This window comes from Sus scrofa, chromosome Y (genome assembly GCF_054392235.1).
Source record: "Sus scrofa isolate SSC_HxYL_T2T_F1_AM1 chromosome Y, Sscrofa_HxYL_maternal_Yorkshire_Landrace_v2.0, whole genome shotgun sequence".
Lineage (NCBI taxonomy): Eukaryota > Metazoa > Chordata > Mammalia > Artiodactyla > Suidae > Sus > Sus scrofa.
In genome coordinates, this window is record NC_139402.1 from 15,590,835 (window position 1) to 15,603,446 (window position 12,612).

Consider the following 12,612-nt stretch of genomic DNA (forward strand, 5'->3'; position numbering starts at 1 on the left):
ATAAATACTGCACAGATTCTAGTTATACACTCTCAAGAGCTGCATAACTTTTGTTTCAATTTGCCGTTGTTGTTTTTTTTTTTTCTTCCATTTACAAGGCCTTACATAACAGGCACAAATGCATATGTGCACAAGAGAGAACTTGCATTGACTTCAGGGATGAAATGGATTTATTTATTTATGTGATTTTTTTATTAAAAAGATTCCATTGGAATGGGATCTCATTTGCTGATCTCATTTTTTTTTCTCTCTTTGGGTTACTGTTCAAGTACGGAGCTCATATTTTATATTAACTGGGCTAATTTCATAGAGAAGTAAACCCTGACTGAAGGTGATGCTCAGATTGCTAGGAGACTAGAGTCTTGTGATGTCACAGCTACTCAGGCTGGCAACCATTGTGATGGATTGGATAGTTTATCTGTGTAGGCTTACCAAAGCAGCATTTAAAACTGCAGAGTTCAAAAGCCATGCAGGTGAGAAAAGTAGCTGAAGAGAAATTTATCTGAGATGGCAAATGCTCCTTCAGAAATTCAAGGTGTGTCTCCTAAAGATGAATCAACTGGTTCAGAATCCTCCATTACATCTCCATGGTGTGATAACTCAATCACTGGGGACTTGGACTTGAGGTCTCAGATTGAAGAAAAAGCTTTCCAGGCTTTGTCTGAGGGCTCCCTGATGAAAGAGCCATGCCACACATTGTGTGCCTCTGAACCAGATGGAGATAATGATTTTCCTCCTCTGCCCTTTCCCAGAAAACTTTGGGAAATTGTTGAAAGTGATCGATTTAAGTCCATTTGGTGGGATGAAAATGGAACCTCGATCGTGATTAATGAAGAACGCTTCAAGAAAGAAGTTCTGGAGAGAAAGGCTCCCTTCAGAATTTTTGAAACTGAGAGTATGAAAAGCTTAGTTCGACAGCTTAACCTTTATGGATTTACTAAATTGCGAAGGAATTTTCAAAGACCTGCCTCACTAGCCAACATTCTGGCAGAAGATAATGAAGTCTCTGCTTGGAACAAGGTATTATGAAATGTCCAGTTACTATTTACAGAGGGACATCTGCAAATATGTTCATACATATAGGGTCATAGTAGACCTTGAAAGTGGGATGAAGTACTGCTATGCTTTTAAGTTGAAGGCCACTTGGTCATAAAATATTTGGGGTGATAGAGAAATTTCCTAGCCACCTGAAGCCTTCTCGATGAACCTCACCCAATACAAGCCCCTGAACCTCATACTGTTACTGTAAATGCACCAGGCATTTTTATTTAAGGACCATAATTGCCTGTTCCCACTACATAAATTTTTGAAAATGTTAGTAATAGATGAGTATTATTTCCTCACATTAACTCTGTGTGATGAAACAAGTCAGATTTGTATGGATTCTTTGTCCTCGTATCTTTGTTTAAAAGGTCACTAAATACCTTTCTCTTTTGGTTTTAGCTGCAGTTCTACCATAATCCAAATTTTAAACGAGGCTGTCCCCATCTGTTGGTGAGGATGAAAAGAAGAGTCAGGGTGAAAAATGCTTCTCCAGTGTCGGCTTCTGTACTTCAAGGTTGCAGCAAGAAGCGCTCTAGAACAGGGGGTGATGTGGATAACCATAATTCTGATGTGGCTGCAGAAACTCGTGGAGAAGATGCATTTTCAGCCTCTACAAACCTAAATGTGCCTTTAATAAGATGGCCTTCCATGAGCCAGAGAATTTCTAATACAACTACCCCAACTAGAAGTGGTCTTTCTTCTCCATCATCACCATCATTCAGGCCACCAGGACAAATTGCCATGGCTCAACATGCTATTTTTAGTCAGTTGACCACGTTTCACATGCACTCACAAAGCAGCTACTCTCCAGCAAGTGGCCACATCGTGAATTTCATTACAACTACCACTTCCATTTCTCAGTACCGCTGTATTTCTTACTTCCCAAGTGGTTATTTTGGACTGAGGGTGGAGCCTTCTCCTTTGCCAACCAGATACCAGAATATATCACCAACTGAGGGCCCTGTGTCTAACCCGCAACCAGCAGCCCATCCATGGTTCCCAATGCCAATGGCCACTGACACATCTGCTGCCTCGCTTTCAAGGCCAAATCCTCAGTCCTCTTCCGTATCTGAACATCTCCCTAATTACCACTGACCTATCAAAGGACTATAGGTTATGCAGGAGAGTGAAGATTAAATTTTATGCTGCCAAATTCACCAAATTCCTGCAGTTCTGTTATTTCAGCAATAAACTTATATGTTCATTTTCATAGTTTCATCTTCTTTTTTTTCTTATTCACCTGGATCTCTTTTTTTAATTTTTCCAATTCTTTCTTTTCTTTTTCTTTTTTTTATTATTTTCCCACTCTACAGCAAGTGGGTCAGGTTATCCTTACATGTATATATTACAATTACATTTTTTTATTTTGGACACAGTTAAGATTAAAGAGATGCTGCATTTCTTTTTCTAAAATGATTTTTCCATCATAGCTGGTTTACTGTGTTCTATCACTTTCATACTGTGCCGCAAAGTGGCCCAGTCACACACCCACCCACCCAAGACCCACACCCACACACATACATATCCTTTGTTTCACATTATGCTGCATCAAAAGTGACTAGAGATAGTTCCCATTGCTATACAGCATGACCTCATTGCATACCCGCTCCACATGCAATAGTTTGCATTTTCAACCCCCGAATCCCAGTCCATCACAATCCTGCACCCTCCCCCTTGGCAACCAAAACCCTGTTGTCCAAATCCATGGGTGTCTTTCCTGTGGAAAGTTTCAGTTGTGCCATATGTCACATTCCACACATAAGTGATGTCATATTGTGCTTGCCTTCCTCCTTCTGGCTTACTTCACTTAGTAGGAGAGTCTCCAGTTCCAGCCGTGTTGCTGCAAATGGCATTATTCTGTTCTTTTCTTATGGCTGAGTGGTGTTGCATTGTGTATATATACAACATCCCTTAATCCATTCTTTCCAACGGTCATTTAAGTTATTTCCATGTCTTTCCTCTTGTGAATAGTGCTGCATTGGACATACATGCGCACATAAAGTTTTCATGGAAATTTTTTTTTCCCCAGGTGTATGCCCAAGAGTGGGATTGCTGCGTGACATGCTAGTTCTATATTTAGTTTTCTGAAGTGTTTCCATAGCGGTTGTAACAATTTACACTCCTCCCACAGTGTAAGAGAGTTTTCTTTTCTCCATACCCTCTCTAGCCTTTTCTCATGTGTGGACTTGTTAATGTCGGCCATTCTGTCCAGTGTGAAGTGATACCTCATAGTAGTGTAGATTTGCATTTCTCTAATAAACAGTGATGTTGAGAATTTCTTTATGTGCTTGTTGGCCCTCTGTATATTCTCTTTGGAGAAATGTCTATGCAGGTCTCTTTCCCATGGTTCCAGTGAGTAATTGGCTGTTTTGTTGTTGAGGTGTATAAGTTGGTTGTAGATTTTAGAGATTGAGCCCTTATTAGTTGCATCATCTGAAATAATTGTCTCCCATTGCAGGTTGTCCTTTTGTCATTTTAACTGTTTCCAATGGCAGATTATTTTGCCGTTTTTTTAATATTTGAAATGTTTGATAATTAGAGAGGAGCATTTGACATGTCCCCTAGCTGTAACTGTTTCAAAAAGGAAAATGGAACTAAGGAAATAGAGAATAGCTGCCAAGAGATTTCTGAAATAGTCCAAGTTGTATTGAATTGGGGTCTCAATTATGATGGTGTGGAAAAAGGGGCAAATAAAAGTCAATTTGGAAAGGGAAAATACATAGTATTTACGTAGTGTTTTCTCAGCTGCATTATAGTCTATCTGTTACTTCAAATGGAACTTGGATATTAGTTGACACGATTGTCTTCATTGCAAAGAAAAAATAAATCAATAAATTCCATTGAGTTCCCATGATGGCAAAGAGGTTAACACACCTAACTAGTGTCCATGAGGAAGCAGCTTCACCCTCTGCCCTCGCTCTGTGGTTTAAAGCCCCAGAGTTGCCCTGAGCTGTGATGTGAGTTAAAGATGTGGCTCAGTCCCAGCATTGCTACGGCAATGTAAGGCAGCAGACAGAGCTCTGCTTTGACCCTGACTGGGATTGCCCATATGCCACAGGGGTGACCCTCTAAAGAAAAAAAAAAAAAGGTATACAATTACTTAAAAAGTACATTTCACACTCCAAACGATAACATATTTTAGCTTATTCAGGAACCATGACCATAATTTACACCATAAGTGCAACAACAATATCCACATGACATCATCAGAGATTGCATCACTGTCATCACAGGGTGGCATTTTATCAGTGAAATATCAACAAAAAAAAAGTAGTAGAAAAAAAATGTGGGTGTCATTTTCTCTAAAATCCTCAAACTGTTCTAGGTTATTTTTGCCTTTATCTCCACCCCTTTATATGTCCCGATTCACACGTAGAGGTTGCTTTCTTCTTTTACACAAAGACAGGCTTAAATACAAATGCTGGCCTTTAACACCAAACCTCAGCCAGGTGAACAGGTCCCTTAAAGATATAGAATCTATTTGCTTAGCAGCTTCTTATGTTTCTCTTTTACTGTCATTCTGGAGAACATTCAGAAGAATTATTTTCAATCATACCAAGAGTCACCTCAGAGCCATCCTTGGAGTAGAAAGGACCCCACTTTGTCTTAAAAAGCAAGGTGCCATTGTTGCAGAGGGGAAAAGGAGGAGGGGCAGATGCCAAAGGAATCTCCCTGCTCACACGTGCACAGGCTTTCAGAGGGCAGGGTGCACCTGGTGCAGGCCACAGGTGGCAAGAAGCCACTTGCTTGTGCTACAGCAGCCTGGACACTTCTTGTGCTGGCTATAGGTGTCCAGATCCTTCTGGTGGGGGCTAAGGGCATCAAGTGGGTAAGTGAGATGTGGTGCCTCCTGAGCGATCTACAGGCAGTGGGGACAACCCAAAGCAGTCATCTCAGAAACCACAGGGAGTCAAGGCCTGCCACCGGTAGGGGTGTGTGATCAGGTCCAATCTCTGACCACAGTCACCTCAGAGGTCAGAAGTCAGAGCGGGCACTACAACTGAGCACCACCCAGTATTGCTGTCAACACCCTGGCCATATAACCGCCCTGCAACTGTCAGTGCAAAATGCTCTGACAGTTGCACGGAAGAAGCACCCAGAAGGTTGAACACTGCCCTTTGCCAAGACCCTGTAACTAGGAGCAGTGTTGCACCACCTCCTGTGTGGGCTAAGAGGGACAGGCTGCTTCTTATAAGGGTCCTCAGTTGGGGGGGCAAACCACCAGAGGTGTGCATGGCCTGCTACCACTAGGGGTCCAGGAACAGGCACCCCTTGTGGCCCTAATCACCTCAGAGGGCACCTCAGAAGAGGTCATTGTGACCAAACATTACCTGTTTCTGCTCCAATTTCTCTGGGAACTCACAAACCATGCCACTGCCACTGCAACTGCCACTACCAAATGCTCTGGGCACCTCATGATTCTGCAAAAAGCTCATTATCACGCCCAAGGCCTTGAAACAAGGAGTAGCCTGTGCCACCTTCCTGCATGTACTTGCTGCTGCTAAGACCCCAGCAAGAAGGCACTATCAGCCCTACCCACTGCCTCCCTCTCCCTGGAAATACACTCTGCACCCTCAGGATAATGGCCTGCTCACTCCCAAGATTGAGCCAGCAAGAATGCAATCCTCCATGCCCCAAATAAATGGTAACACCCCACAAAATACAAAGGGTTGCTCTTGCCTAGAAGTAACCCTCCAAGACTAGAGTTTGGCTTCCCCAAACTCACAGAAAAAGAAAATCATAGACACAGTGAAGAAGCCCAGGAACAATTCCCACGTAAGGTACAGGAGATTTCATGTGAAGCAGAAACAATGCAACAGACCTCTGTAGGCCAAAAGACACTGAGTTCAAAAGGGGTAGAGTGAATATATACTGAAGGAATGAAGGCTGAATACCAGGGACTTATGAGCACATTACAAACAGTCATGTCAATTACTTTCGAGAGGAATGAGGAAATTTAGGGGAAAATAGGGAAAAATTAGAAAAGTCTTTTGCAGATAGCCAAACTGGGCTAAAGGCACTAAAGGGCAGAGTGAAGAGTGCAGAGGAATGAATTAGTGACATGGAAGATAGCATAATGGAAATCACCCAATCAGGACAGCAGGCAGAAAACCACATGAAAACACATGAAAGCAACATAAGAGATCTATGGGGTAGCATAACAGGGGTCCATCTATGCATAATAGCAATTGAAGAAGCAGAAGAAAAAGAAAAGTGGATTGGAAATATATTGGAAGAAATTATGTCTCAAAATTTTCCCAAACTAAAGGAAACAGGTATCAAAATACAGTAATCACAGAAGGCACAAAACAGGCTGAACACAAATATGCCCACACCTAGACCTACCATAATGAAAATGGCCAAAGATAAAGAGAGGATTCTAAAGGCAGCAAGAGAAATACAAGGCATTAACTATAAGAGAACCCGCAAATCACCTAATTCCTCTAGAGAAACACTACAGGCCTGAAGAAATTGGCAAGCTATATACAAAGTTCCAAAAGGAAAAACTCTGAAGCCTAGAATACTCTTCCCAGCAAGACTATCATTTATTTATTTATTCATTTATGTATGTTTTATTTATTTATTGAGTATCATTTGAACTGGAAAGGGAAACAGAGAATTTCTCCAACAAACAAAAGCTAAACGAGTACACCAATACTAAACCCATTCTAAAAAAATACAGAAACGGCTAAAAGAAGAAGAAGAAGAAGGAGAAGAAGAAGAAGAAGGAGAAAAAATAAGACAGAACATATACAGATTGGAAAGCAGTCACTTAAATCAGCCAGCCTACATCACCAAAACAAACAAACAAACAAACAAAAATCTACTCGAAAAGTGATGAGAAACACAAGGAACACCAAAAGGACAAACTCGAAGATCTCAAAGAAGAAATTCAAAAGCATAGAGTGTAGGTAAGGAAGTATGAAAATATAGACACCTATTTTTAAATATCGTGTTGCAGCCTATATGACTACCAGGCTAAAGCAAGCAGATGTAGGAAGTGGTTAACCTACTTGAAAAACAGGGAAACCACAAATCAAACCAAACATTACATTCATGAAAACTAAAACGAAATGTATCCATGCATAAAATAAATGGAAATCATCAAAAAAAAAAAGAGAAAAAAAAAAACAAGGTAATACAACGAATCAACTGAAAAGCAAGGTTTAACATGGGAATAAGTAACATGTTTCTCAATAATTACCTTAAGCGTCAAGGGACTGAATACTCTGATCAATAGACACAGAGCAGCAGATTGGATCAAAAAGCAAAAACATACAACCTGCTGTCTGCAAGAGACTCCCTTTAGAGCAAAGAACACGTATAGACTGAATGTGAGAGAATGGGACATCATATTTCAATGGTCAAGACAGGAAAGCAGGAGTTGTGATACGCATAGTAGAAAAAATAGACATTGAAACAAACAAAGGCCATAGAGAAAGATAAAGAAGGACACAATTTCAGAGAGCCCAGATGGTGAGAGAGTAGGGGGATTTGTTCACCTCTCCCACAGATGCAACAAAAAATACACATCTACATGTAAAATGACTCACACAGAACAGCAACTGAACGCTGGCAGAAGAACTGAAACCTCCAAAAATGGGAAGAATCTCTTGACACAACTGCATAAGGCAACAGAAAAGAGGAGAGAGAGAGAAGGGGCATCAGGACTTGACTCCTGAGAGGGAATGGTGAAAGAGAAAGGGAACCCAAACCCTGGAAACTCACCGAACCTGCGGAAAGATCAGCTGAGTCCAAGGGATCTCCAAGATGCCACGAAAAGTGCATCAGCAGGTCAGAGGACTGAGAGGCAGTGTGAGAGCCACACAGACCATCAAAACTGCTGGCACAGGTCACAAAGACTGAGACGCTTTGGTGGGGACTGGGTGCCAAGCCCTAGGCTTTGGAGGTGAGTCCCTGGGAGCAGGCTGGGATTGGTGGTGTGGAGACAGCATAAGAGATGAGGAAGGGGTTCCCCCGGGGTGAAGGGTTGCAAAGTGCTAAGGGCTGTGGACTGGAAAGCCACAAGAGAGGGAACCCAGGAGAAGGTCTGGGCCTGCAGGAGAGACATTGCACCATTGTTGGGGAGGGGAGAGCAGGATGTGTGGGCCACCAGAGAATACTCCTTGCTCCACAGCATTTTCACTTGCACAACAGCTAGTAGAGCACAGACGGCATTCCCAGCACATCCCCCTCTTCCACCACGGGCATGCCCGGGGAGAAGCCACATTCCTTCTGCAGTGGACTGGGCCCACTACCCATGGGAAGGCAACCACCTCCTTGGTGTTCCACCCACAGGAAGTGCCCCACTGCCCTGGTGCACCCCAGCAACCTCCTCCCCAAATCAGGAAGTTCACCACCACAGCAGTAGGAACAGGTCAGCACTGCCCACCCTTGGGAACGGCTCTGCTGACACAGCATGAGAAAGCCAGCACCGCCACCCTCGGGAAGCCCCCTACTGCTGTTGACCACTAGGGCAAGACCCTCCCGGCCATGGGGAGTGAACGTCCTCCACGGCATGCACCGGCCAGCCCTCCCCACCCTTGGGAAGCCCTCCACTGCTGGAGAGAACCACAGGCAGCTGCCGCTGGCTTCAGGAAGGGCACCAACAATGGGACGTACACCACACTAGGAGAGACATTGCACCATTGTTGGGAGTAGTGCATTTCCACCATGACAGGCACTGGCCAGCCCTGCATGCCCTCAGGAAGCCCTCCAATCTTGTGGCACAACCCATCAAACCCTACCTGGCTTCCAGAAGTGCACTGACAAGGCAGAACACTCTGGCCAACCCCACCCAGCCTACAGAAACTCCCCACCAGAGCAGCACAACCCAGCCACACTGACTGCCCACAGGAAGCACCTAGCAACGGTGGTGGGACCCGGCCAGCCATGCATGCCCTCAGGAAGAGCCCAACCACCACCATGTGCCCTGGCTGTGCCAAACTACACTTTGGCTTCCCCAAATTCACAGTAAACGGAAAACACAAGCAAGATGAAGAAGCTCAGCAAACATTCCCAGTTTATGCAACAGGAGAATTCACCTAAAACCTTCAACACTCAAACAGTCTGACAGACTTTGAGTTCAAAATGCAGAGTGAAAATACTAAAGAGATTCAGAAAAGATAAGCACTGTAACACAGACTCCCTCAGAAAAGAAATAGAAAACATAAGGAGTAGCCAAGAAAATCTAGAAAATTCATTTGCAGACCAACAATGTGAGCTAAGGGCAGTAAGGGCTGGAGGGAATAATGCAGGGGAACGTATCAGTGATGTGGAAGATAGAAGAAAGCAAATCACCCAAACAGGACAGCAGACAGAAAACCAAATGAAAAAACCCTGAAAGCAATATAAGAGACCTATGGGATAACATAAAGTGGGCCAATCTGTGCATAGTAGGAATTCCAGAAGGAGAAGAACAACAAGAGGGGGTTGAAAATATAGTTCAAAAAATTACCCCTGGAAGCTTTCCAAATCTAAAGGATTCTGACTTCAAGATACAAGAAGCACAGAAGGCCCCAACTACTTGAACCCAAATAGAACCACTGCAAGACATATAATAACAATGGCAAAAATTAAAGATAAAGAGAGGATTCTAAAGGCAGAGAGAGAAAAGCAAAATGTCAATTAAAAGGGAAGCCCCAAAAGGCTATCAGCTGATTTCTTCACAGAAACTCTACAGGCCAGGAGGGAATGGCAAGAGATATTTAAAGGACTGAAAGGAAAAAAAAAATGCAACGTGGAATACTCTATCCAGCAAGAATACCATTTAAAATAGAAGGGGAAGGAGGGAGGACAGATGGCGGAGGAGTAGGGGGACACGCTCACCCTCTCCCACAAACACAACAAAAGAAGCGCATCTACAGAATAAATTTCTCACACAGAACAGCAACCAATCGCTGGCAGAGGAACCTATACTCCAATAAAGGCAAGAAGTTCGTGATATTACTGGGCAGAACGGGAGAAAATCAGAGAGTGAGAGAAGGTGAATCTGAGCAGGATGGGCACTCCCGAAAGGGAACTACGGAGGAGAAAGGGTTCCTGCACCCTGGAAAGTCACCTACCGGGGGAAAGATCAAACAAACCGGAGAAATCTCCAGATGCAGGGAAGAGTGTAGCAGGAAGTTGGAGTACGGAAAAGCCGATCAAGAACCCAATGGACCATCTGAACTATGGGCACAGTTACCAAAAATTGAGATGCCTGGGTGGGGGCTGGGCACCGAGTCCTCAACCCCGGAGGTTAGTCCCCATGCTGGGGGGGCAGGGCGGAGCGGAACCTGCTTGGGAGGTCTAGAAACCATTTGATGGGGCAGAGACTGCCTGGGAGACTAGAAAACAAAGCTGTTGCAGAGGAAGGGAACAATACTCTAGGGACAGGGAAGTGGAAAGCCACATCAGAGGGAACCTGGGAGAAGAGCCTGGCCTGCACCCCTGCTAGGGAGGGGAGAGAAGAAGGGATGGTTCCCCATAGAATACCCACCATGCCACAGCAAGCTTACAGGCCCGCTAGCTAGCAGAAAGCTGTGCTTCCCAGTGCATCCCCTCCCCCGACCCCCAACACCCCCATGCTCTCGCCTAACCTGGGGCTGCCTGCCATGCAGGGGTGCTGGCCTCAACAATTGCCTGAAGCCTACAACCACAGGGGCTGTCCCTGCACAGGCCTGCTTGCCCTTTGGAGGGGCTACACTTCCACAGAGAAGCACCAAACACCACCAGCCCCCGAGAAAAAGCCTGCAGCCCAGAAAACCTAGAACAAGAATAGCCAGGCTGTGAATAGATCTGTCTAATTCTCAGATGGTTTTTCTGAGTCGGGCTACCCTGGGGAGGAGCCTCTTGGGTCTCCAACGGCTCTGCTACCCGCCCAAGCCCCAAGGGGGTGCTGAGACATAGTGGACCAGCAGCAAAGGACTGCCAGCTTCAGGCAGGACACCCTGCAGCCTAGAAAAGCTGCAACAAGCCTGGCAGAGTTGGGAAAATATCTCAGACGGTTTTTTTGAGTTGGGCTGCCCTGGGGAGGAGCTTCTTGGGTTTCCAGTGGCCCTGCTACCCGACAAAGCCTCGAGGGGGTGCCCCACTCCTGCAGAATAGATGCTCAGCACCACCCCCTGGAAGAGGCCCTGCAGCCCAGAAAAGCTGCAACAAGCTCAGCCAGATTGTGAAAAGATCCACCTACATTCTCAGGCTGTCCTTCTGAGTTGGGCTGCCCTAGGCGAGAGTCTCTTAGGTTCTCAGTGACCCAGATAGCTGCTCCAGCCCCCAGGAGGTGCTGCACTCCTGAGGAACAGCTGCCCAACACCGCCAACCCCCTGCAAGAACCCCACAGCCTCAAAACACCAGAGCAAGCTCTGCATGACCAAGTGAAATCTGCTACCATCCTGATGTGGATCTCCCAGTCCTGTCTGCCCTCAGGAAGTCCTCCTTTGCTTCAAAGAAACACTGTTAGCCTCATTAACACTCCAGAAAAGCCCCACTGCCTCAGAAAAGATTGACCAACAACGCCAGCCCTCAGAAAATATTCCACGGCAGTGACAAGGCAAACACTGCCCGATTACGGAGAATACAACTCCTTCAGGAGAAAGAAAACAACAAGCAAGATGAAGAAGCTGAGAAACCACCCCCAGTCAAACCAACAGGAGAACTCACCTAAAACAGTCAGCAATGAAACAGATCTCTGCAGTCTGACAGACCTGGAGTTCAAAAGAGAAATACTGAAAATACTGAAGGAATTAAGAGAAGATAGGAACAGTAATGCAGATACCATCAGAAAGGAACTAGAAAATATAAGGAGGAGCCAAGAAAAACTAGAACATTCATTTGCAGTGATGCAAACTGAACTAAGGGCAGTAAAAACCAGAAGGAATAATGCAGAAGAACGAATCAGTGATATGGAAGATAGAATAATGGAAATCACTCCATCCATTCAACAGACAGAAAACCGAATCAAAAAACTGGAAAGCAATATAAGAGATCTATGGGATAATATAAAGCGGGCCAATCTACGCATAATAGGAATTCCAGAAGGAGTAGAAAAAGATAAGGTGATGGAAAATATATTTGAAGAAATTATCGCTGGAAACTTCCTAAATCTAAAGGATTCTGAATTCAAGATACAAGAAGCACAGAGGCCCCAAACAAACTGAACCCAAACAGACCCACACCAAGACACATCATAATAAATATGGCAAAAGTTAGTGATAAAGAGAGGCTCCTAAAGGCAGCAAGAGAAAAACAGAATGTTCCCTACAAGGGAACCCCCATAAGAATATCAGCTGATTTCTCTACAGAAACACTACAGACCAGGAGGGAATGGCAAGAGATATTTAAAGTGCTCAAAGGAAAAAAATATGCAACCTAGAATACTCTATCCAGCAAGAATATCATTTAAAATAGAAGGGGAAATAAATTTTTTTTCCAGCAAACAAAAACGTAAAGAATACAGCAACACAAAACCCAGGTGAAAGGAAATATTGAAAGGGCTTCTGTAAACCAAAAAGAAAGGAAGAAAAGGGAAGAAAAAAGAAAATAAAAGAAAAAAAAAGAAGAAGAAGAGGAAAAACTAGGACTGAG

The 12,612-nt window shown here is 44.3% G+C and overlaps 1 protein-coding gene across 1 annotated transcript; it reads left to right on the forward strand.

Moving 5' to 3' along the window:
* The first annotated feature begins 507 nt into the window (after nucleotides 1–507).
* Nucleotides 508–2,139, forward strand: LOC110257906 (heat shock transcription factor, Y-linked-like). The gene is made up of 2 exons (XM_021080913.1): nucleotides 508–1,020; nucleotides 1,444–2,139. Exons 1-2 carry the CDS (start codon nucleotides 508–510, stop codon nucleotides 2,137–2,139), a joined length of 1,209 nt encoding a protein of 402 aa, XP_020936572.1.
* The last annotated feature ends 10,473 nt before the right edge of the window (nucleotides 2,140–12,612 follow it).

What these genes read in the sequence shown, in the direction of transcription:
- LOC110257906 (XM_021080913.1), top strand. Translation starts at nt 508, where the DNA reads ATGGCAAATGCTCCTTCAGAAATTCAAGGTGTGTCTCCTAAAGATGAA. An exon ending in AAGTCTCTGCTTGGAACAAG is followed by an intron (nt 1,021 to 1,443) that starts GTATTATGAAAT and finishes TTTTGGTTTTAG; the next exon opens with CTGCAGTTCTACCATAATCC.